At 36.4% G+C, this 24,801-nt stretch overlaps 1 protein-coding gene across 1 annotated transcript in view; it reads right to left on the bottom strand.

Moving 5' to 3' along the window:
• Positions 1-2,571: 2,571 nt before the first annotated feature.
• The window catches only part of LOC111050939 (alpha-soluble NSF attachment protein), a 35,323-nt gene continuing 13,093 nt past the window's right edge, over positions 2,572-24,801 (bottom strand). The window contains exon 5 of the mRNA XM_039432330.1: positions 2,572-6,458. Within this exon, the coding sequence (XP_039288264.1) occupies positions 6,309-6,458 (150 nt within the window). The 3' untranslated portion in view covers positions 2,572-6,308. The remainder of the gene's footprint in view (positions 6,459-24,801) is intronic.

The following is a 24,801-nucleotide window of genomic DNA, read 5'->3' on the forward strand; positions in this document are numbered from 1 at the left end:
ATACGTGAAGATCCGATCATTGTGTCAAAAGTTATGAGTGTTTTGTAAAGAAGTTATGAAATCTTGATCCTTGAGGTATCATTATAAGCGCCTTCCCACTAGGAAATCCTGAAATTGAGTGATTCTGATAGAACATAACCCTTATATAACAATAAATGATGCAAAATGATTTGTTATTGTATCCACGTATAAATAAATAATAATAATAAAATATGAATTTGATCTAAAAAAGCTATTACAATAAAAAGTTGAATTTTGGCTGTAGGATTTGATTTTTTATTTCTGCTAGTGCTAGTATTCTACCTACTCCTACACTAGATTTTGAAACTTATGAGAAATCTGGTTTAGAATTAATATTGTTCTCTCAAATTATATGTGATTTTCCTTCATTACTACTTGATAATAGGTTCTTACTCCAAGTTGTATAGAGTAGTAGTAGTAGTGAGTTTACAGAAATTTAAAAATAAACATTGAAAAATACCCCTTTTTGAAAATTTGTAGCTCAAAACCCAGGAATCGTATAGGCCTAATCCTGCACAACCACTCAATTTATTGGAAAATTTATTTTCTTTAATTTTGTAGAGAATGCTCTTTCTCGAAAAACAAGGGGTTTTCGAGATAAAATCATCAAATTTCAGATTCGAATTCAGCGCTCCAATATATAAAACCGACGTGAAAAATTATTTCGGGGCTGTTTCCTGAGAAATGATTTTTTGACTGGACTATCATGGCTATCTTTAGTGTAATTCTTGTTAACTATAGCTACTATAGTTCTAGAAGAAGTATAGAATAGCCATGATTCAATTTGTTTCTGTTCAGCATACAATTGGTGATTTGAACAATATAGTCAAATTTTCCTTGAATTCAAGTTTCCTCAACATTTGGGTAAAAAGAGCGTTTGAGTGAAATGAAAGATTTTTGCAAACTTGAAGTCAGGTTTACTTGAATTATTATTGAGTAAAAAATCTAATCTCAAAGTTTTCTTTTTTATCTGCGTCCTGCGCTACCAGTAAATTTATAGGAAATTTTGTAAAGAATGCTTTTTCTAGAAAACTTGAGGTTTTCGAAATAGAATGGTGAAATGTGCCAAAATTTGGGTGTTTTTAGGGGCAAAGCCCTCTGTCTGGCGTGTTATCAAATTTCAGATTCGAATTCAGCGCCCCAAAATACAAATAAAACTGACGAAAAAAATTCGTTCGGGGATGTTTCCTGAAAATTTACTATTTGGACTAGAAGGGGTTCCGACGCAGCTATAAAATTGTCCATTGTCCTTACGGCGTTTTCCTACTCCATGTCATGGGCATTAGAAAAACGATATACAATTATTTTCTTTTGTGAAATGAAAAACTATGCTCTGTACCAGTACCGCAAGTTACCGGTAGGCTTTACTTTTTCATGTTGAGCAATACCCGTAGATCTGTGTGTATTATCTCTTAAAACCATGTTAACGATTTATCAAGATTCTCAAATTGTAGAATCTTAGGCGGGGTTTTATCACGATCGTAACGATTTTTGACAGCCGAAAAAAGCTAGATTTCTAGTCAAAAAAAAACCCTCTGCTACACAATGCCCCTAATGCCGGGTTTACACGACGATATTTGCGCAAACCAGGTTTGCGCTAAATTTGGGTCGTGTAGACGGGAGATCGTTGCAATTTCTCAGGTTTGTGCTTTTTTCGATCAATCTCATCCATGTTTGCAGCGATTTTTCTAGAAAACGATTATGAACATCCTATCCATCAAAACCTAAATCGCTTCAACATGAATATAGAGAATTCACGATTTCAGATTTGGATTCAGCACCCTCGAATATGTGCGAGGTCAATTCTCAAAAACAAGGAAGATATTTAATGGATGATAATTACCGTATGTTTTTACTCTATAGTAATGTTAAAGATTTATGTTATTCACTCTTCACTTGATAAGCAGTATTCTTGATTATTATATTATTAGGGAGGACACTTTCCTCTGGGCTAGTATATAGAACTTATCAACTTTTATCATAATTATAATTTATTGTACGAAATTCCAATTTAATTAAGATATTAATTACTACTCTGAAGATTCCGCTACTGCGCATGTTGATAACAGATTGATTGAATAGTTGCAATATCCTATCTCCTTACATCTTCACTTATTAATTTATTCTTTTACAATATCATTGTACTAAAGTTCAATGATCTAGTAAATTCATATAGTTTCTACTCTTGAGTGTGGGTTTACATTTCCAGCTTCAAACAAGTTGGAGCCAGAGGAGGGCTGGATACCCTGGATTTTCATAATTCACAAGGCTCATTTCCACATGCAGTTCCTCAATGCGATTTTTTATGGGTTTATTTGAAATAACTGGTTTATGTCGATCGACCACGGACCATAGCACACCTGAAGAACATCATTCGCGACACTGTTGCCAACATACCGATTGATATAGGTACTGCAACGAAATTTCAGAAATCGACTTTATCAGTGAATGCGCAATGGGGGTCGCCATTGGTCTGATGTCATTTTCAAGACTGCATGGAAAAAAATTGAGATATTGTATTCTTATATAAAAAAGATTGAAACAATAATATGTAAAGTACTTTTGTTTTAATTGACCTTTCAAATAAGTAAGTTTCTCTGGCGCACATTGTATATTATATTGAAATGTTATCATACCCTGTCCCTTGCAAAATATCAGATTTAAAACTATTAAAAAACATTTTTAATTTTATTAAATTATCCTACAGGAACTAGATTTGATGAGAGGTTAATGTCAGGGATATCTTAAAAAATGTGAACACCGACTAAAACAATGACTTTAATATAATTAATAAGAGCCATAATTATAATTATAAAGAAAAACAAATATACCTACTATTTCAGTATCATTATTTACAATTTGAAAATAACAATTCTAAATAAAATAAATTATTTACAATGAATAATAAAAAATCATATATATTTTTTTACATAAGCAAATAAAAATTCAACTAAAAAGTAGACAAAAATTTCAATTGAAAGTGAATTCCAAATAAAATTCAGAGCTTATTGCTATGATGAGATTTGGTGTCGAATTTTAAAGATAAGAGTTACAATAGACATAGTTTAGTAACTTGAGTTGAAATTGGGTTTGTTGTCGATGATATTTGGGAATTAGGTCTATGACATTGGATTACTTCTTAATAGAGGATGAATGCATTCTTTACTCATCTCAGGAATTCTTTACTCATGTTATACATTCTTTACTTCTCTTATGCGTTCTTTACAACATCATGGTTATAATTGTGGTAATCGTTACGATGATCCACACACTTATATGTATAGATTTGTGACTCAAATTTTCAGAACTTCTGTTTTGATAGAAGTTAGATTTGTGTTCTAATAGAACTTCTGTTTGAATAGGAGTGGTTAAACTAGAGGGATCGATCATACACCCATGATGGAATAATTCTACTATTGGAAAGTGTGAATAAGTACATTGATTTTTTCATGGAAGAATATTATTCCACCATGGCCGATAGAAGGCGAAGATGAGATTCCTAGAATCATTCTTGAATTATTCTAAATATTCAAGAATGAATTGACATAATTATTATTCCACATTGAAGAATAGTGGAAAATCAAGTTCATAGAAATTCTGAATATAAGAGCGATTTGGCTTCCTACAAAACTTTTTTTGCAATGGTAATATCTGATCTGGATGAATCGGGTTTTGACTCCGATTTTATTGTTTAGAAACCAGATCGAAATAATAATATAACTATTTAGGTCCCCGAAATATGAGTAGGCAACAGGATAGGGCATATTTACATGATCATAAATTTGTAACCTACAATTATTACTGAAATAACAAAATCAGTCAATTATTGTCAACTATGGATGAAAACATTTACATGAAACAATAATTATAAACTAACATCACATACTTATAAAGGTATGGTGTCTTAAATACCTCAACTACTTAAAATGCGAAATGCACTCCTAGGACTCCAACTTGAATTTGACAGTAATTCTATTATTCATGGTGTTTGATTTCATCCGGGATAATAAAATTATACTTCACAAGTTTATTGATGATTGCGAGTATATATAGTGAGTAAGCTAGTTGAATTCAATAATATTATTCCTGCAGCTCTGAACTTATAGGATTTTATAATTCTCTACGTTAGTGATCAAGAATATAATATTTTAGTCGTGACTAAATTTTTATCAATTACTAATTTTTTATTAAGGCATACATCAAAATTTCTGCTAAACTGGAATGGACATAACGGAAGTCGACAATAGTCATTTCATGTACTATTACTTTAGTCGACAAAACTTTATTCGATGTATAGAAAAACTGCTGACTTACATAAGCGCTAAGCTACAATATTTTTCATCTCAATAACTACGAGTACTTGAACCCCTTTTGATTAACAAAAACTAATTCAATCAACAAAGCTTTAAATAAATCCCATTATTAAAAATTCAGTCATAGAACAATTTCCAAGTGTCAACCAAACACATAGGAATAATATAATTAACAAAGCATTAAGTTTTACATGAAAATGATAATTTATATATTGTTTCAGACGACCTAATTCAATTTAGCTTACTTATCAAGAATTGGAGTTTCATAATCACATTGTAGGCTATATTCAATAGTAAAAATAAAACGGCATCGAAATTGAAAATATGAATCTCTACAGACTGTAGTTATTACTGTAACTTCATAAAGTTATGGTAACAATATATTATATAATTATAAGTTCCGTGGCCTATAACATAAATATTTAGAAGTTGCAAAACGTGTTAGACATTAGGATGTGCATAGGCCTACACTAGTCCAATATTGACATTTTTTATGCAATTAGATTGGGATTGACAAGCATGTGCACAATCGATTAGCACCAACACGCAGTTTACTGGACTCGTGTGTACAGTGTACAATGTGCACATACTAGTCAATTTTCTCAGTAGTAGTGAGGTGATATTTTAGAAGATATTCGTATAGAGTATTTGAAATTAACACAATCCCTTGAAGTCCCCCAGTCTTGAATTGTACTAGGAGTTGTCACCATATTATGTCACCTTGTGTATATTATAAATACTGTAAGGGTTGATACGCCTTCTTCATTATGCACTTCCTTGTTAAGGGCTACTCGTATTCACGTAAAAATTAAAATCAAAGTACCCTTTTTTCAAATTAATTTTAATTCTCACAAAATGCTTCGATTTATAATGTCATTTTTAAGAGAGTCAAGCACTCAATCTTGCACTCACTTAAAAATACATTATAAGTCGAAACCTGTCGTGAGAAATAAAATAAAGTTGGAAAAGGGGTACTTTTATTTTTCAATCTTTACGTGAATACGAGTAGCCCTTACCAAGGAAGTGAAATAATGAAGAAGGCGCATCAACCCTTACAGTATTTATAATATACATAAGGTGACATCATGGTGACAACTCCTAGTTCAATTCAAGACTGGGGGTCTAATTATAAACGAATTTAAAGGTGAGCTTAGCAAAGCACGCTTTAGTGAACCAATCACTTAACCTAAGCTAAGACATCTTTAGTCTTGAATGAGACAGTTCTCGGAATAGTTTAGGATTAAGACCAACATAAGTAGTTTACTATCTTATTACAAGCAATCCATTTATTCTATGTTTGTCTAGTATGGTTACATCCTACTGTCACCTGAACACGTTTTTAAATAGTTCCAAATATTCATACGACAGGTCAGGTCACCATTTAATATGTTTTCCTCAATTATACTTGAAAAAAAAAAAAACAATTTCAGATCAATTAGTTGAAAATCAGCACAATAAAATATTGTACAAAGTAAAATACATTGGTTGATAATAGAATATAATTCTACTTCTTAGGGGGTGTGTAAAACAATCACTTGGTGCAACAACATTTTTCTTCAATAATTTACAGTGAATAATCATAGTTACAGTACAGACGTTTCAAAATTATCGATTGTATAATTAATATAGCGATTAGTAGGCAAGACTTGAGTAATATTTTGTGTAAACTAATTGGAATTTATAATACATACCTCTTACTGTGGTACCGTTAATGATGGAGAGCTTGTTTATAAAAGGGTGTTTAATATTAAAACGTGCATCTGATTTGAAATGCAAGATTATACCGACGCTAAAAAAGTCAACAACTACAATAGACGACACTAGCGCACTGCCTGCTGGAATCAGTGTAACTAAAATGCAACAATATTATAATTATCGAGTTCCGTTAGTTATTCGCCCCCCCTTGCCACGCTGCAGTATTATTAACATTATTATCAATATTTTAGTGTTTGATGGAGCTTTGAAATGGAGCATTCAACGCAGGTCGGGGTTGTCGTTGACCTGTTTCTTGATGCGCAGTAGGATGGTGGTGTACCATTGGTCGAGTCGCGATATCGAGTCGTAGTCCTTGACCGCCTCAGTGAACCCGTCCGCGTTCTGCTCTTCCATGTGATCCATCAGCACCTGCAACATTCACCACACCACAACATTCAAACTTCACTATAGTTATAAATATATATTTCTTCAACTCACATTGATGCGTATGGTATTTACGGCCTTATGACTTGCACAACAAGCTGTTGAACAAGTTCAACTATTCTTCAAAAGATAACTCGATACGAGTTTTCTCTTCATATTTATTTAGGTGAATTCGTGGTTCAAATCTGAACGTTTTACTAAAACTTGGTGAAGTATAGTTCTGAATTCTAATTGTACAATATCAATGAGCAGTTTAATATTTATTATACACTCATGAGCTTTATATGTTGTGTATCTGTCATACGCTTAATAAATAATAAAGAATAATAATTAGCTGTTGCAATGATCACTTATCTGACAGCATATCTAATTGCTTGATGCTCAAGCATTGTACATGAAAGCAGAGAGGATAAGAAGTTTAAAGTTTGAGCTTCAGTATGACAGTATCCTTATGGATTAGTATCAGTTAGGCACATTGTATTTGAGCCTCCTAATTTCTAACACTTGCTTGCAAGATCAGTAAAATAAATAGTTATCTCGGAAAGTTTTGGAAAGCACCTTCAACTGGGATGGGAACTGAAGTAAAGACTTGGCAAAATATCAGCGTTGCCAAGTTGTAACCTTTTCATGGAAGCCCATATGACTGAATATAGTCAATAAGACAACAACCCTGCATCGACTGTGTTCTCAAATTGAATAACTTGAACTAGTGACCCTCTGGGTTGGAGAACTCGCTCAAGAACTTACAGTACTATTGTAATCTTTGAAACCCGCAACGTTTAATTATACAGAGTTGGTGAAAATTATGAAAACGGCTAAATATGTCTTTTACAAGTATAATCTGACAGGATGTTTCATTGGTGATCCTATTTGAAATGAAAAATTACTCTTTCGCTTCATCCTATGAATCCAAATTTCTCATTTTTTTAAATGATACATGATTTCGATACAGAATTCCAAGAGAAAATTAATGGCGAAAACCACACATTGAGCCTCAGCACATTGAAACATCTGGCTTGAGTTTCTTTAGCCTTGGTACATGAAATAGTCCAGTGTTTTCCAGCAAACTTTACACACACAGGTTCATGTTGACAGTATGCCTGAGTATGACCAAACGGCTGACAACGTTTACATTGCGGAATCATTTTATTGCTTCTAATTGATTCAATTTTCACTTTCATATAGCAAATATGTTTAATTTTATATATATATTTTTTTTGTATCTTCTGTACTCTTGAATGTTAACATGAACATTAGAAGTCTGGTAAACTGTTCTTTTCCATCCTTCTCCACTTTTTTGTTGACAGCACTGATTATTTGAAAGCCTCTGTCTAGAAGATCGTTCTTTATATCCAGATCCTCTGGATCGCATGATGGATGAAGCTCTTTAGCCATGACACGAATTGGACGAGTTTGTTTTTTTTCGTACGTGTGCCATTCATATTTAGCTTCATTCAACATCTTAGTTAAATCTCTGTATTCTTGTTCAGTTTCAACATTCAATTTTAGCTGGTTGTTGTTCATCATGTTGGCACTGAAATTGAGATTTTTTGATTTCAATGCCTTTTTAATTTTAGAATACTCTTGAGCATTGCTTAATATGACTGGTGGTGGCTTGTTTTTCTTTTCTGTCGGTTTCATACTTGTAGACTCAGTAGCAGGCCTCATTTTTTTCTGGTGAGTCACGGATTTTTCTCTTCTTTTGCTTAGGGAGAATCCATGCAGTCTCTGATGCTACAATTTTCTCTTCTTCCTCCCAGTTGGGTGGTGAATAACTTTTATTGTTATTTCTAGAAGATGCAGGTTGCATTGCACCTGAAGCTGATGATTGGAGCTTCCGTGTCGTTGAAGATGCTGACGAAACACCTCTTTCATCTGATTGATCTCCGTCCGTGCTTTCTCCAACTCCTTTTCCAGCTTATTCATTTTTCCTCTCTCATAATTTTTTTGGCATGTGAATTCTTTCCATGCGTTGTGCAAAAACTGCTCGTTGCAGTTTTCAGTTGGTTCGTTTTTAGAAACGATTCCGGGGAACTGTTGACAGTTCCAGTCGTTGACAGTCATTGACGCTGGTTCAACTCTCTTAGCCGGTGTAAGTTGACTCATCATTGTGTCGTCATTTGTTTCCTCCTCCTCCTCCTCTTCGAACTCTGGCCGTAGGAAGGTCAGCAGTCTTTTGGGAGTCGACATTCCTCACATTCCTCTTCAATATATAATTATAATATAATATATAATATTAAACGTATATTATATATTGAAGTAAATTGTACTTCTATAGCCGGACTATATGATAATTCAGCACTGAACTGTTTTTTTCAGCGCAGGGCACTGAACTCGCGCACAACAATCAAAACACCGAACTCAGCACTTTACTATTGCATACACTATTCCAACTACTATCACTAAAAAAGTACCTCTGCTCGCTACGACTGCTCGATCGATACTTAAAACCAGTGACCGGAAATTTATAATTAAAATAATATATCTATCAACAAAAAGCTCAAATGTGATAATATTATGAATAATTATTATAGTAATAACTATAAAACTAAATTGACTACATAAATATTCTACTATACGAGGGTAGTTTAGAAGATTCCTTTCTAGCCAAGAAGACAATCTTCGTAAACATGTTCTCATGTATCTTTTTGGTCATATTTTGATTGTAACTCATGAAAATTTCAGCCACTTTAGACACGTAGTATTTACGTATGGTACATTCGTTTGAGTTAGTCGATGACTCACATCAGAACAAAAATTGTACCATTCCAACTTCTTAATATACCACTGAGTCAGTAATGCATTCAATTATAATCCAAAGTAAGTATAGTGGTGCCAAAATTTAAATCATTGCACCTAAACTGCACCAACAGAGCTGTAATTGAACAAGTTTTGGTCTGATGAGAGCAGACTCAGCACCCGTAATCGACTATAGCATACACGCGCTAAACGACAATAATATACGTAAATACTACGTGTGAAAAATGGCTAAAATTTTAATGAGTAACTATAAAAAAAAACATTCTTCTATCCTATTATCAATATATTCAATATTCATCATCATCATCGTCATTCAAGGATTAGGCTCTGTTGGCCTGTTCCGGCATCCATTTCTTCATCGGTCGTCCGACGCCTCTTCTCCCATCGGGTTTGTAGTGCCTAGCTTGAATTGGAAGTCTATTTGCTGGCATACGAAGTAGATGGCTGGACCAGTCTTCCCTACTTTTCTTCAATATTTGCAATCAAGACTCTACAGTCTAGTTCGGTTCTTATTACTTCGTTTCTTATGTAATCCAACTTGGTGTAACCTTTGACTGCTCGAAGGAACCTAATTTCGGCTGCTTGGATACGTGACTCAGTTTTTTTTTTCATTGACACCCAGGCTTCGCTTCCATAAGCTATTATTGGTACAGTCTGTAGAACTTCATCTGAGTGGCTTGTCTTGTTTTCTTCCCTATTGTTCTACGTATTGTACCACACACAGCACTGAATTTTGTCAATTTCTCACTTACATCATCTTCTCTGTCAAATGAGATACGGCATCCCAAGTAATTGAAGCATTTAACTTGTTCCAAAATTTGGTTCTCAAGCACTATCTTGGATCTAACTGGCCACTTTCCTTTAAACGCCATGACCTTGGATTTTTGTGGTGCGATTATCATGCCAAAGTCCTATTTAACATGAAAAGTGCATATTGAAGTTGGTCTTCTGTGTTGAACATAATTACAGTATCGTCTGCATATAGTAAAGAGTTTATGTGTACAGTATTGCTGAGCTTAATGCCTGAGTCCACATATCGATTCCAAATATGAAGAATCTCGTCTGTATATATATTAAACAAAGTCGGGGACATTGGACAGCCTTGCCGTACTCCTTTATTTATCCTAATTTGGTTTGTCTTCTTATTATTGCCGAACATAATTGTAATATCTGTATTGGTGTATGCACCCTCAATTGCAGCAACCAGATGTTTGGGGTAGCCTTTTTGAAGCATTATATTCAATAACTTTGATCTTAAAACATTGTCGAATGCCTTCTGCCAATCGATAAAGGCCATATGAGTTTCACAATTGTATTCCCGATTCTTCTCTATGATCTGTTTCAGGGTAAATACCGCATCCATACAAGAGCGTCCTCTGCGAAATCCCATCTGTTCTTCCCCTATCAGGTTTTCTGCAATTACCCGTAAACGTCTGTTTAGAATATCAGCATACAACTTGTAGAAGTTGTTTAGGAGACTTATTCCACGGTAATTCTCAGGTTGTGTTCTGTCGTTTTTCTTGTATAATGACACAACTTTTGAGCTTGCCCATGCCGCAGGTATTCTATGGGTTTTCCAACACATATTGTACAATGTCAACAGCCTTAAATAGAGAAACATACCTCCATATTTCTCCATATTTACACCATCAAGACCACAAGCTTTCCTGTTTTTTGACAGTTTAATTGCCAGCAGCAGTTCAGCCAGCATCAAGGGTGATGTCATCAACATGGCATTCAGCACAATTCACAATTTCTTTTTCTGGCAACGTCTCATCAAACCAAAGTTTTTTATAGTGCCTTATCCAATCTTCTTCTGAAACACAGTCTAATTTGACACGTTCCTTTCGTTCTTTGCCCACTGACTTCATGAACTTATAGGCAAATTCCTGTCTACCATGTAAATCATGCTCCACATTTGATATGAAGACATCCCATGCCTGCTGATTAACTTGCCTCACAATTTTCTTAGCATGGTTCCTTGCTCGCTTATAGATATTGTTGTTATCCTCTGTTAGGTGACTAAGCCAGTTCTTGAAGGTTTTCTGCTTTTCATTTATGGCATCCCTGATCTCATCATTCCAAACATTGAGCCCTTTTCGGTTTTGACGCTTTCTTCGTGTCCCAAGAGCTTCTGTAGCAGCCTGTTTTATGACATTTTGCAGATTTTCCCACTCATCATCTATATTTTCCTTTGTTTCTGTTGTTGTTAAATAAATGAGTAATCGATTTTGATACAGCTGTCTAATACTTTCATCTTGCAACAGCCCCACCTTGAAAATTTCTTCCTCTTTTATTATTCTTTTTGTAGATGAATGATGGTACCATCGAGCTAATATATCAATTTTCCCTACAAGCAAGATAGCCCAGTCAATAAAGGTTTTTTCGATCCGAAAATTAAATAAAAGCTGAATCTTTCACCATCGATAGAACCCTCCCAGAGGGCCATTCTCCCAAAAGTCCCAAGAAATCCCCCTGGAGCTTTCACCCCTAGCAACCCTCAAAGTTGAAAAATGCAGGTAATCACGGAAAATCAATTATCTTTGTAACCATTAATCGAAAACAGTTCTATTATATACCATTCGATTCATCACATTATGGACTACAATATAAGTTCTATTCATTTTTTCAATAAAATAAACAGTTTTCTTGATAAAATAATATATATGTAAAAATTTAGGAGGTTTGTAATTTGATTTTTTTGTTTTCTTTGATTAACTTCGAAGAAAGTAGTTTTAAAGAAAACTGAGTCAAATAATTAATGTAGCTACTCTCATTGCAAATCCATTGGTGTATATTGTTACGTATTTGCGATTCTATTTGACGCCGTGGAAGGGGAAACAGACGACGCGGTACGGCGCGACTGACTCTCTTAGCCATAGTAAACAGCAAACAGGAAATCGATTATCTCTGTAACCATTAATCGGAAAAAAATCTATCATATGTCATTCGATTCGTTGAATTAAGGACTACAATATTAGTCGTATTCATTTCCTCAATAAATCGAACAGCTTCCTTGATAAAATATTATATATGTAAAAATTTAGGGGTTTTTCGATTTGATTTTTTTGTATTCTCAGATTAACTCCGAAGCAAGTAGTTTAAAGAAAAATGTCACGAATAATTATTGTAGCCACATTCATTGCAAATCCATTGATGTATATTGTTATGTATTTGCGATTCAAGTTGACGCTGTGGAAGGGAAGCAGCCGACGCGGCTGACTCCCTTAACCATAGTGAACAGAATAATATTGCTGTCTACATTGCATCTCATTTTTACACTATGGCGCTCGAAACAATTAATTTTGTCTATTGTTTTGACATGCGCTGTATCTAGATTTTCACTTTTCAATACTCTAAAAAATATTATAATTCTCTTGATTTAACCATGCTCATGATAAAAATCAGGATTTCGTTGTCAGCTCACAGAATTTATTATATTAATTTGAAGTGTGCCTTCTCCATACGAGTCAGAGGTATCACAATTTCATAACTCTAGTTTCAGATATTGATGTTTTTTAATGAAGTTTCATGATATATTAAGTGTCCGACTCCTTCATCTCATGTTTATGAATAAAAGCGAGACTGTGATAGAAGATTAGTCAAACTGAAGTATAAACATTATATACAATGCATATATCTGATCAACTCAAATTACAAATGATAGTATCAAGCAGAAATGAATTGAGCAACTGAATTTCAAAGTTACTATCCACTGTTCAAATCGCACTGTGATTTCCTTTTACTTCCAAATAGATTGAATCGCCTCACTTTTCAACGTAACAATTATTGTAAAAAAAAACAGTGGAATGTGAACGTCATCCAAATGGCATTTGAATTCCAATTTCCAGATCATGAAATTCATAAAAAAACTAATTCTTGAGAGAATAGTGATGAATTGCAAACAGTGCAAGTAACATTGATACAAAGCGATACAATGAAAATCAATATAGATTAATTTAATACTGGACTTATCAAATTTATATTACCGTTAATTTATATTATTTATAAAGCTTATAAAATGTAAAACCAACATTTTCAATTTTCTCCACTGGAGCAAAACATCGATAGAAAATAAAGAAGAGGCCATTATAAGCACAAAATACTTGTGTACTAGAATTCACTTGAACTAATAACTCATCATTTCAACCCTTCAATGATCACAATGAACGAGAATGGTATGAAAACCATGAAATTGATAATCAGGTACATTTTTCAAATAGCTTCACCCGAATAAATCTGTGAATGCCAAGTCATGAGAAATCATGTTCAATAGATTTAATTTGAATGCTTCAAATAGAAAATGATCTATTCTTTTGGTGCCCGAATCAAAATCAATAACAATCAACATTAATCGACATCAAGAAAAGCTTCTGCCAGTATGATTCTGCTCATGCTTTACTTCCATTTATAAAGTTCTCATTAAGGCCCTTGTGTTATGAATGACAAGATGCGAGTGGAGGTGAAAAATCTATGTGTTAACAAAAATGATAGAAGATGATGAATCATCTTTCAATTCATTTTATACGGTAGGCTACTTTGTGCTTAAATGTGAAAGACTTTCATTATTTTCCTACCTTTTATGCATGCTTAATTTTTATGTTTGCATGGCTTTCATCTTTAGAATCTACTGAATTTTCAGATTGGACTGTCTAGATAATGTAGGTCCAACTAGTAAGAACGGAAGATAAGCTACTTTACAGAGAGAATCATAGAAAGTTTCAACTCAACAAGCCTAAAGTATACATTTTTTGATGTCTTAGCCGTCATATATTTGGCTCAACTGTAGGTATATTATCAACCTGGCTTGGAGAATATTAACTGTAGAAAACAGCAAACACTGCACGCTATGATTTTTCAGGAAATTGCCACTGTTAACACTATTGTAATCGATGATTTATCTCAGTTTTTGACATTAATAACCTATGATAAATTTTAGCATAGAATTATGATCATACACACATATTTCAAATATGTATTGTATTATGTAATAGTATGAATATTTTATCGGTTGCAAACAATATCTTTGACTGCCATAGAATGCAGGATTTAGCACATATATAAATACAAAATGATTTTAGAGAATTAAAATGTGAAAAATTAGTTTCATCGCATGTCAAAACAATAGACAAAATTGATTGTTTCGAGCGCCATGGTGTAAATAAGATGCAAATTGAAAAGCAGTAGGCCTACTATTTTACTGTTTACTATGGTGAAGAGAGTCAGCCACGCCGTGCCGCGTCGACTGTTTCCCCTTCCACAGCATCAAATCGAATCGCAAATACATAACAATATACATCAATGAATTTGCAATGAATGTGGCTCCATTAATTATTTGTCTAATTTTCTTTAAGATTATTTGCCGAAGTTGATCGGAGAAAACAAAAATCGAATCGAAAAACCCCTAAATTTTAACATATAAACAATATACAGACTCCAAGATTAAATAAAACATATTCAACAACTAATATTCAGTACCTGTCACACATAATACTTAGAAACATACCTGACTATCTTAAAACTTTTCAAATTACAGATCAGGCCAGTATAAGCGACTTGTTGAGAAGTGGTTAATTGTAAGTGACCAGGAGGAGTCTGAACGCGTGCTTCTCTCTGTATATAGGTAGGGAATGTGGAACTAGGTGATCTTGTCTGTGGTCCTTCGAAATCCAAGTCCCACAGTGCTTATTATTATTATTTTATTTTTTTTGTAGCCAGTGTAGTTTACTGTTATGTATTACATGTTTTTGATTGGATTGTCCATCGTCATCACCATCTTTCATTCTAAGTTTGGAAAATTCTTTATAACTTAGTATTTAATTGCATTGCTATAGTGTATCTACCTTTTAGTTTTACTAACTTTTAGTCATTAATTATAACTGGCTGTTTCTGCAGCCAATTATTTGTTTTTCTGCCTATAATATCAACATTTACTTATATCTTTTTTTCAATCTGTATTTTTCTCAATTTAGTTTAATATATCAATTTTCATAATTTAGTTTATCGATTTTTAAATTCAGCGAATTACGCCAGGCCCTCACAAACACAGGCTTTTGCCTACATGTGAGTCTCTCATAACGTAAGGGTATATATAAATGTACTGTAACTGTACTGTATTATTTGTAAACTGTGAGAATAAAAAATTTGATTTGATTTGAATTTGACTTTCATTATTTTCCTACCTTTTATGCATGCTTAATTTTTATGTTTGCATGGCTTTCATCTTTAGAATCTACTGAATTTTCAGATTGGACTGTCTAGATAATGTAGATCCAACTAGTAAGAACGGAAGATAAGCTACTTTACAGAGAGAATCATAGAAAGTTTCAACTCAACAAGCCTAATGTATATATTTTTTGATGTCTTAGCCGTCATATATTTGGCTCAACTGTAGGTATATTATCAACCTGGCTTGGAGAATATTAACTGTAGAAAACAGCAAACACTGCACGCTATGATTTTTCAGGAAATTGCCACTGTTAACACTATTGTAATCGATGATTTATCTCAGTTTTTGACATTAATAACCTATGATAAATTTTAGCATAGAATTATGATCATACACACATATTTCAATATGTATTGTATTATGTAATAGTATGAATATTTTATCGGTTGCAAACAATATCTTTGACTGCCATAGAATGCAGGATTTAGCACATATATAAATACAAAATGATTTTAGAGAATTAAAATGTGAAAAAAATTAGTTTCATCGCATGTCAAAACAATAGACAAAATTGATTGTTTCGAGCGCCATGGTGTAAATAAGATGCAAATTGAAAAGCAGTAGGCCTACTATTTTACTGTTTACTATGGTGAAGAGAGTCAGCCACGCCGTGCCGCGTCGACTGTTTCCCCTTCCACAGCATCAAATCGAATCGCAAATACATAACAATATACATCAATGAATTTGCAATGAATGTGGTTCTTGCTCCATTAATTATTTGTCTAATTTTCTTTAAGATTATTTGCCGAAGTTGATCGGAGAAAACAAAAATCGAATCGAAAAACCGTTTGAAACTGTTTGATTTATTGAGGAAATGAATACGACTAATATTGTAGTCCTTAATGTAACGAATCGAATGACATATGATAGATTTTTTTCCGATTAATGGTTACAGAGATAATCGATTTCCTGTTTGCTGTTTACTATGGCTAAGAGAGTCAGTCGCGCCGTACCGCGTCGTCTGTTTCCCCTTCCACGGCGTCAAATAGAATCGCAAATACGTAACAATATACACCAATGGATTTGCAATGAGAGTAGCTACATTAATTATTTGACTCAGTTTTCTTTAAAACTACTTGCTTTGAAGTTAATCGAAGAAAACAAAAAAATCAAATTACAAACCCCCTAAATTTTTACATATATATTATTTTATCATAGATTGTTTATTTTATTGAAAAAATGTATATAACTAATATTGTAGTCCATAATGTTATGAATCGAATGGCATATAAAAGAACTGTCTCCGATTAATGGTTACAGAGATAATTAATTTCCCGTGTTTACCTGCATTATTCATGTTTTAGGGGGTTGGGGGGAAAAGCTCCAAGGGGATTTCTTGGGACTTTTGGGAGAATGACCCTCTGGGAGGGTTCTATCGATGGTGGGAAATTCAGCTTTTATTTAATTTTCGGATCGAAATTGCTTTTTTGGACCTTCATTGACTGGGCTAAGAAATGATCAGAATGTATGCCAGAGCCTCTAAACACCCTTACATTTCTAACTTGTCTCGCTAACTTCTGATTGATGATAATATAGTCGATTATTGACCTGCTTCCCCTTGCTGACCACGTGAATTTATGGATGTCCTTTTTCCTGAAGAAGGTGTTCGTGATCTTCAACTGATTGTAGGACACGAAATTTCGAAGTTTCTCTCCATTTCTGTTAACCACATCTTCACCAAAAGTACCAACACACTTAGATACAGGCTGATTTCCTACTCTTCCATTCAGGTCACCCAACAGCAGAAGATCATCTCTCTTGTTAATGCTGTCAACTACCTTCTGAAGCTGTATGTAGAAACTTTCAGACTCCTCTTTCTTCTATGGGTCTGTACTATCTTCGGGGGCATACACACCAATCACAGAAAAGTGTCCTCTGTCATGTTTGATTCTGACTGTAATTATTCTGTCACTGATAAATCTGTAATCTTTTATTTTTCTATCTTTACTCTTTTATCTTTTATTCAATATTTAATAAGTAAATTATGGGCCTCAGTAACAATTTTCTTCTAAGGCTGGTCACTAACGGTAGTGCATACATGATACACATGACGTCATACATAGTTGCGTCATCACAGGGAAAGGCTTTGAGCAAAATTTTTCAAGTTTCGGTTTTTGTATCTCCGATTATTTGTTTATTTTTTCTTCGCTGCTCTATTCGAGGTTGAATTATTTTTATCATTACTAGTAGTTCTGTGAGCAGTAGACCTCGCGCAGTTATAAGCCACAGCTTCCTTTAATAATTTCCAACAGAGTAAATTCTGTCCTGTCTTGTCGTGTCGGCGAAATATAGGTGTGAAAACGGCTGATTTAGCTGTTTGGGTTGTTGTATTGACAACTAGTAGGTAACCCGTGCTTCGCAAGGGTCTATTTTAAAACTGCAAAATGAAAACTTGACGTAATAAAAAATTCGAAATTTGAAAATAGGCCTATAAGCATCCTCGGTTAATGAAGAATCTATATGCAAAATTTCAAATTAATCAGTTGAGTATATTCCAGACGTGATGATGCGTCAAACATAATTCCCTATTCCTTACGTGTATAAGCCAGTTCTTTCCTTTATTATAGTACTAGCCGTCAGGCTCGCTTCGCTCGCCATATCCGTCTAGCCAGGGGGCTCCGCCCACTGGACCCCCGACTGGATCGTCCAGGAATGAGATCAGCAGGCTCGCTTCGCTCGCCTGCATTTTTCATTTGAGCATTTTTATCATATGTTAGAACAATCCAGTCGGGGGTCCAGACTAAACGTCTGGCTAAACGGATATGGCGAGCGAAGCGAGCCTGACGGCTAGTAATATAATATTCCCAGGATTGAAGTAGCAGTGCCCAATCAATTTTTCCGCGATAAATGCATTTAAATCTTCAACTTGGTGCCAACCTAACAAAGTCAACTCAACTTAATGCCAACCTGACAAAATTATTAATTTAGTTGCCAGTTAACAACTGTTTCGAAGAGGTACTCTATCTAGATTATAGTTCTATAGTAACATATGATATGGAAATTTCAATTATAATTAAGAGATTGGGAGAAGAAGAATATACATGCTAAAAGACGAACTTTAAACCCTTAAAAACAACCCTTAGAGTTAAAATATTGCCAAAAGATTTCTTAGTGCGCCTCTAAAGGGCCAACTGAACATACCTACCAAATTTGAATGTTTTTGGTCCGGTAGATTTTTAGTTATGCGAGTGAGTGAGTGAGTGAGTGAGTGAGTGAGTGAGTCAGTGCCATTTCGCTTTTATATATATAGATAGAAAACTGAAGAATACATAATACTTGAAAACCTCACAGAATCATATTGATTTTTCCAATACATCAATAAATTTTAGTTCGATTAGGATCCTCCTCAATTTGAATCAGGCAGCCTTTTGTTTTCCCAATTCCAAACAAAATACCTAAAATACTCGTTTCACTGGGAATTTGTTCTGATAGTACATTATAACTGAATAATATAAATTATTACTTATTTTATTGTGATCTATTCATGTTTTTCTTATGAAATTCAATTATAGGCCTACAGCATGAAGACTATGTCCAATTCATTTGTACTGGTGGCAAAATTTTACATTAAAAATAATTATTTGATAAAATCCAAGTTCAATAGTAATGAAAACAAATTCCTTCAAAAAATAATTGATAATAATACGTTTCGAGGGAAAAAATTAAGAACAAAAAAAATGGGAAGCATCGGGGATTCGAACCGAGGAACTATCGCTCCGTAAGCAAGCGTTTTACCGCTGCGCTACATAGACGTTCGTAAATGGTAGTCTTATAACACCATTATAACCTGCTCATAAAAAACACACTTTGGGCTATGGAACTTCATGTAGCCTACGGTAGCATAGATGAATTTGAACATTAATTCTGAAAAATCTAGAAGGAGAATTGAAATTTGGGCTTCCAGGTGCACGAGATTGATATTTTTAGAATCTATGTTCAAAATTTGGAGATCTAAATCATTCCCGTTTTCCGGTATGCAATCCACAAGTTGACATGTTTTGATGCGAACAAACGAACACACGAACAAACACAACCCTACTCTCTCTTATTATATAGAAGATGCTAATCATCTGTTGTAAAAACTACTATAATCAAAAGCTAATTTAATACAAGATATTCTGGTAACTGTTCAGCCCGCCCCAGTAGGTTGGGGGAGCTTTGAGTCGAACATCGTACTCAAGAGTTTGTTGAAAACCAGCAACAGTAATACACCAACAGTATCCCTGCTTGTCGTAGGATGCGACTAAAAGAGACCCCCTTTCCAAACCCCGTCTCCTTTTTAATATGCTTTGGAACTTTTCATTTCTAGAATGGCACTTTTTCCATTGACTTGGCTTTGTGCCATTCTTCCTTTCTTTTTCTATCTGTAGGCCTTCCTTGGCCATATTCTTACTCCTTCTTAGGCCAACCAAGGTTTGATGTGGATCGTGCTGATGGGTGGAGCTTTTATATGGTGTCTCTAACGGTGCATGCAGTATGTACCAGGCGCCCTCCTGTAGTATTTAGCCTTGCCTGCACATGCGGGGCTCTGTCTGGGTTGACTCCACTTCCCTAGCTGATCGTGGGAACCACGGTATTTAGATGAAAACGGTAGTGGTCACGAAATGTGTGCGCAGTGGCCAGCGAGCTAGATTGCGTCATCGCCACCAACCGAGGTTTTTAACACCTATTGGCAATTCATGAAACTTATTTGTTAAAAACAGATGATTGGATATATAATGACGTCAGATACACCAGAAATGCGCGTGATACCTACCGTCTTCTTCAATATACCGTGGTAGGAGCCACATGAACAAACCGGGGTTTGGAATGACGGGGTTGGTAGCACTGGGCTGCCTTGTTAGTGCTCAAATCTGTAGCTCTGTATTTCTTGTAATATTTAAGTATTCAAAGTGGAATAGTTGACAACTTGTTATTATCAAGTGAGTTATTAAGTTCTAGTTTACCTTCTGATGATATCCACTGGTCACAAACTGAAAGTAGACAAAATTAATAATCTGGCGAAGAGCGCGTACTTTTCACTCGATCTTGGAGGATTTCGGCCATTTCTAATTGCCAGTATTTGCCTGATGAGTACGATACGAGCAGTAAACAACTACTGAGTAAATTTTGTCGTCTGTTGTGAACCGAAGTGATAACATCAACATCGAGAAGCAGATAGCGAGAATAGAGAGTTTATTTCTGGTTGTCAAAATACCGTTACTTCTCAGCTGTTCCAACTGTTGCGTGTTTACTCGTATCCATGACAACGTTTCTATCTGAACAGTTTCAATCTCAGCTGTTTTTCCAGACGCGGGTGATTCGGATTCAGAGTGATATATTATTTTGATGGTGGAATTAAGTTGATAAGGGAGACCACTCATTTCATCTATTAATACCCTGTATATGAGGATTGTCAGACTATGAACTTGGAATGGAATTATAATTTATGATATCCTAATAATTATTCCCATCAAATCAGGAGCTTCCATGTCCTTGGCCTTGACAGCTCTCTTGGCAGTCCTTGGTTTTCCTTTCTGCTGATCCTTTTCTGGGTGTCCTTCTCTCTTCTGCCTACCCGATCGTCATATCCCACACTAAAATGTCGAGTTTCATTGAAAAATTTCAAACAAAAAAGGGGAATCAGGGCATAAAAACCGACGGTTACAGTTTCAGACGGGATCGCTCGTTGGCTAATGGGAATATTGCATGGCGCTGTCTCAAGGTGGGGTGTTCCGCGAGTTTCAAAACGGACACCAGCATTGGGAGTATTGTTGAATATGGCGGAGCCCATAGCCATGCGAGGGTTGTGGCAAATACGGTCCCAGATGGCAATGATAAGGATGTCAGAGGTGGTAGGCGCGATATCTCGCTTGATGAAAGTGGTTTAATTTCTCCAATAAAATCCTCTAGTCGGGAAAATAGTGTGTCAAACACCCCGGTGGTATGTGATATGGGTGTTAATACACCTACAGCTAGGACGGTCAGTGTTGATGAGGATCGGAGCCTGCGAGAATTGGAGCTCTTGCAACAGAGAGATGATCTGATAGCTTTCTCAAGTAATATGACAAATGAGATTGAACAAATAAAAACTAAAAGCCAGTCAGAAAGTTGTGAATTAAACGAGTTAATTTTATTACGCAAGGCTGAGAAAAAATCATTGTCTAATAGTCCTCTCAATGTCCACTTCAATTGAAACTTTGGAGGCGGACAATCTTGCTCTGAGGACCGAGAAAGCACTGGATAAAATTGAGATAAATAAATGGAGGACACTATATGATGAGTTATTTGTGAAATCAAAAGAGTGCCTTGAGGAGAAACTTTCAGGGATCGACAAGCCGCCCATTTTCACCCAATCAGAACTCGACGGTGCTCATTCTGAGGGTGGATGTGAATTGAAACCTCAGTCCAGCGGCTCCACACATAATAAATCTAATCTTATGCACAAAAATTCTGATAGATCGAGCTCAATCGATTCATCTTCTAATATTAAAGTCCACCACTACGCAGATAGTCAAGGAAAGAATGTGAGAAGTGAATTTACAAGGAAAAGCAATCACAGTTTCACTTCATTTGTCAAACCTGGCGCTAAATTTCATGACGTACTACCAGAGAATTTAGCAGATTACAGTGAAAGAGACCTTCTAGTGATTCAAGCTGGCTCAAACGATGTGTCCAAGAATGAGGCGGGAGACGTGCTGGTGGCGCTACGGAAGAATTTGGCGTATCTCTACAGAACTAATGTTATTGTTTTCTCCATTCCTCATCGATATGACTTGGCGGTCTGGTCATGTGTTAATAAGGCGATAGCACAGACTAACAAGAAGATGCAACAAATTTGTAATCTGTTCTCAAACTGTAGTTTCATTGATATTAGTAATATAGGTAAAATATGCCATACGTCTCACGGTATGCATCTAAATAAGCAGGGGAAGAAATATGTTAGTGACAGCATTATGAAATACATTGACATTCAACTATCAAATTTGGAATCATCTCCACCGATATCACTTAATTTTTTAGAGTAGAGTCGAGTCTCACAACGGAGCTAAGCTTTGAGGCAACTAATAGATCAGGGTTGAAGATGGGTTTCATTAACGTTCAGGGTTTCATTAACAAAGATTTAATTATGAATGAATTTGCACTGGATAACAATATTGATATTATCTGTATTAGCGAGCACTGGTGTAGAAGGGATGTATTATCTTTTGTTAAACTGAATGATTATTGCTTGTTGAACGGGTTTTGTAGGATACAACACATGAGAGGTGGTGTAGCTATATACAGTAAAAGTTCGAATGACTCGTTCGAGTCTTTAAATTGTGACTTTCTCTGCAAAGAGTTGGATTTCGAAGTAACAGGTGTGGTAAATCGCATCACCAGACTGGTGATTGTCTCTCTGTACAGGTCTCCAAATGGAAAGCCAAAAATATTTTTAGAAAACATGGAGAAGCTTTTAGACTTTTTACATAGACCTGAATTTCAAAATTTTCAAATATTTATAGGGGATGACGTAAATTCTGAATTTAATGTTAAGAAAAACCAACGTAGCACAACTGAACTAATAAATTTGCTAAGACAGCACAATGATTTATTCGAATAGCGAGAATACTAGAGGGAATGCCTGTCTGGACAACATTTTCACTAATGTTTGGAATGCTGCTACTACCAATAAAGTAGTATCATTTAGTCACTCAGACCATAAGTTCTTGACAATTGAATGTCATAATGATGCAACTGTTGTAAGCGGTAGTCATTTTAAGATGGTAGTTACTAGACCTATTAATAAGGACAACATATTTAGATTTAAGAATCTACTGTATAATTGTGACTGGTCTAATTTATTATATAGAAATGAGCTGTCTGCTAATGATGCATTTCAGAGATTTTTTCATCAGTTCACTGAAGCATTTAATGAGTGTATTCCACAACGTGAATGTAAGGTTTTAAATAATGGTCGCATGAGGGTCAAGCACGATAGAATGTTGCTGTTGTCACAAAGTAAAATAGTGACGAGAAAATAATAAATAATATTATTGAAAGACGCTCGGCTATCAGTAATGCTAGCCGACCGCGGAGATAAGGGAGGTACCGATGGCGCACCATCTTCCGCGCATCAGGACGATTTCCACCGCCTCTGGCGGCGGCTCAACTCCATCCCCTCCACTTTGGGGGAGTATTTAAACGCCGGACGAGCCCCAGTCCACAGCATTCCGCTCACAACCTCCCTGCTCCTGGTACAGCGGCCCGTTGGCTGCCGTACGTCCCCGACCTCCTGCCCTGGTACAGCGGCCCGTTGGCTGCCGTACGTCCCTAACCTCCATCTCCCTAGGGCACAGCGGACCGTTGTCTGCCGTCCCTGTCCTCCCATCTACCTAGGGCACAGCGGACCGTTGTCTGCCGTCCCTGTCCTCCATATACCTAGGGCACAGCGGACCGTTGTCTGCCGTCCCTGTCCTCCCATCTCCCTAGGGCACAGCGGACCGTTGTCTGCCGTCCCTGTCCTCCCATTTCCCCAGGGCACAGCGGACCGTTGTCTGCCGTCCCTGACCTCCCATTTCCCCAGGGCACAGCGGACCGTTGTCTGCCGTCCCTGTCCTCCCATTTCCCCAGGGCACAGCGGACCGTTGTCTGCCGTCCCTGACCTCCCATCTCCCAGGGCACAGCGGACCGTTGTCTGCCGTCCTGTCCTCCCATTTCCCCAGGGCACAGCGGACCGTTGTCTGCCGTCCCTGACCTCCATCTCCCTAGGGCACAGCGGACCGTTGTCTGCCGTCCCTGTCCTCCCATCTCCCTAGGGCACAGCGGACCGTTGTCTGCCGTCCCTGTCCTCCCATTTCCCCAGGGCACAGCGGACCGTTGTCTGCCGTCCCTGACCTCCCAACTACCTAGGGCACAGCGGACCGTTGTCTGCCGTCCCTGTCCTCCCATTCCCCAGGGCACAGCGGACCGTTGTCTGCCGTCCCTGACCTCCCATCACCCTAGGGCACAGCGGACCGTTGTCTGCCGTCCCTGTCCTCCCATTCCCCAGGGCACAGCGGACCGTTGTCTGCCGTCCCTGTCCTCCCATCTACCTAGGGCACAGCGGACCGTTGTCTGCCGTCCCTGTCCTCCCATTTCCCCAGGGCACAGCGGACCGTTGTCTGCCGTCCCTAACCTCCCATCACCCTAGGGCACAGCGGACCGTTGTCTGCCGTCCCTATTCTTCCTTCTCCCCGGGGCACAGCGGACCGTTGTCTGCCGTCCCTATTCTTCCTTCTCCCCAGGGCACAGCGGACCGTTGTCTGCCGTCCCTATTCTTCCTTCTCCCCAGGGCACAGCGGACCGTTGTCTGCCGTCCCTATCCTTTCTGTCCTTCCT

The sequence above is a fragment of the Nilaparvata lugens genome, chromosome 7 (genome assembly GCF_014356525.2).
Source record: "Nilaparvata lugens isolate BPH chromosome 7, ASM1435652v1, whole genome shotgun sequence".
NCBI classification, from domain to species: domain Eukaryota; kingdom Metazoa; phylum Arthropoda; class Insecta; order Hemiptera; family Delphacidae; genus Nilaparvata; species Nilaparvata lugens.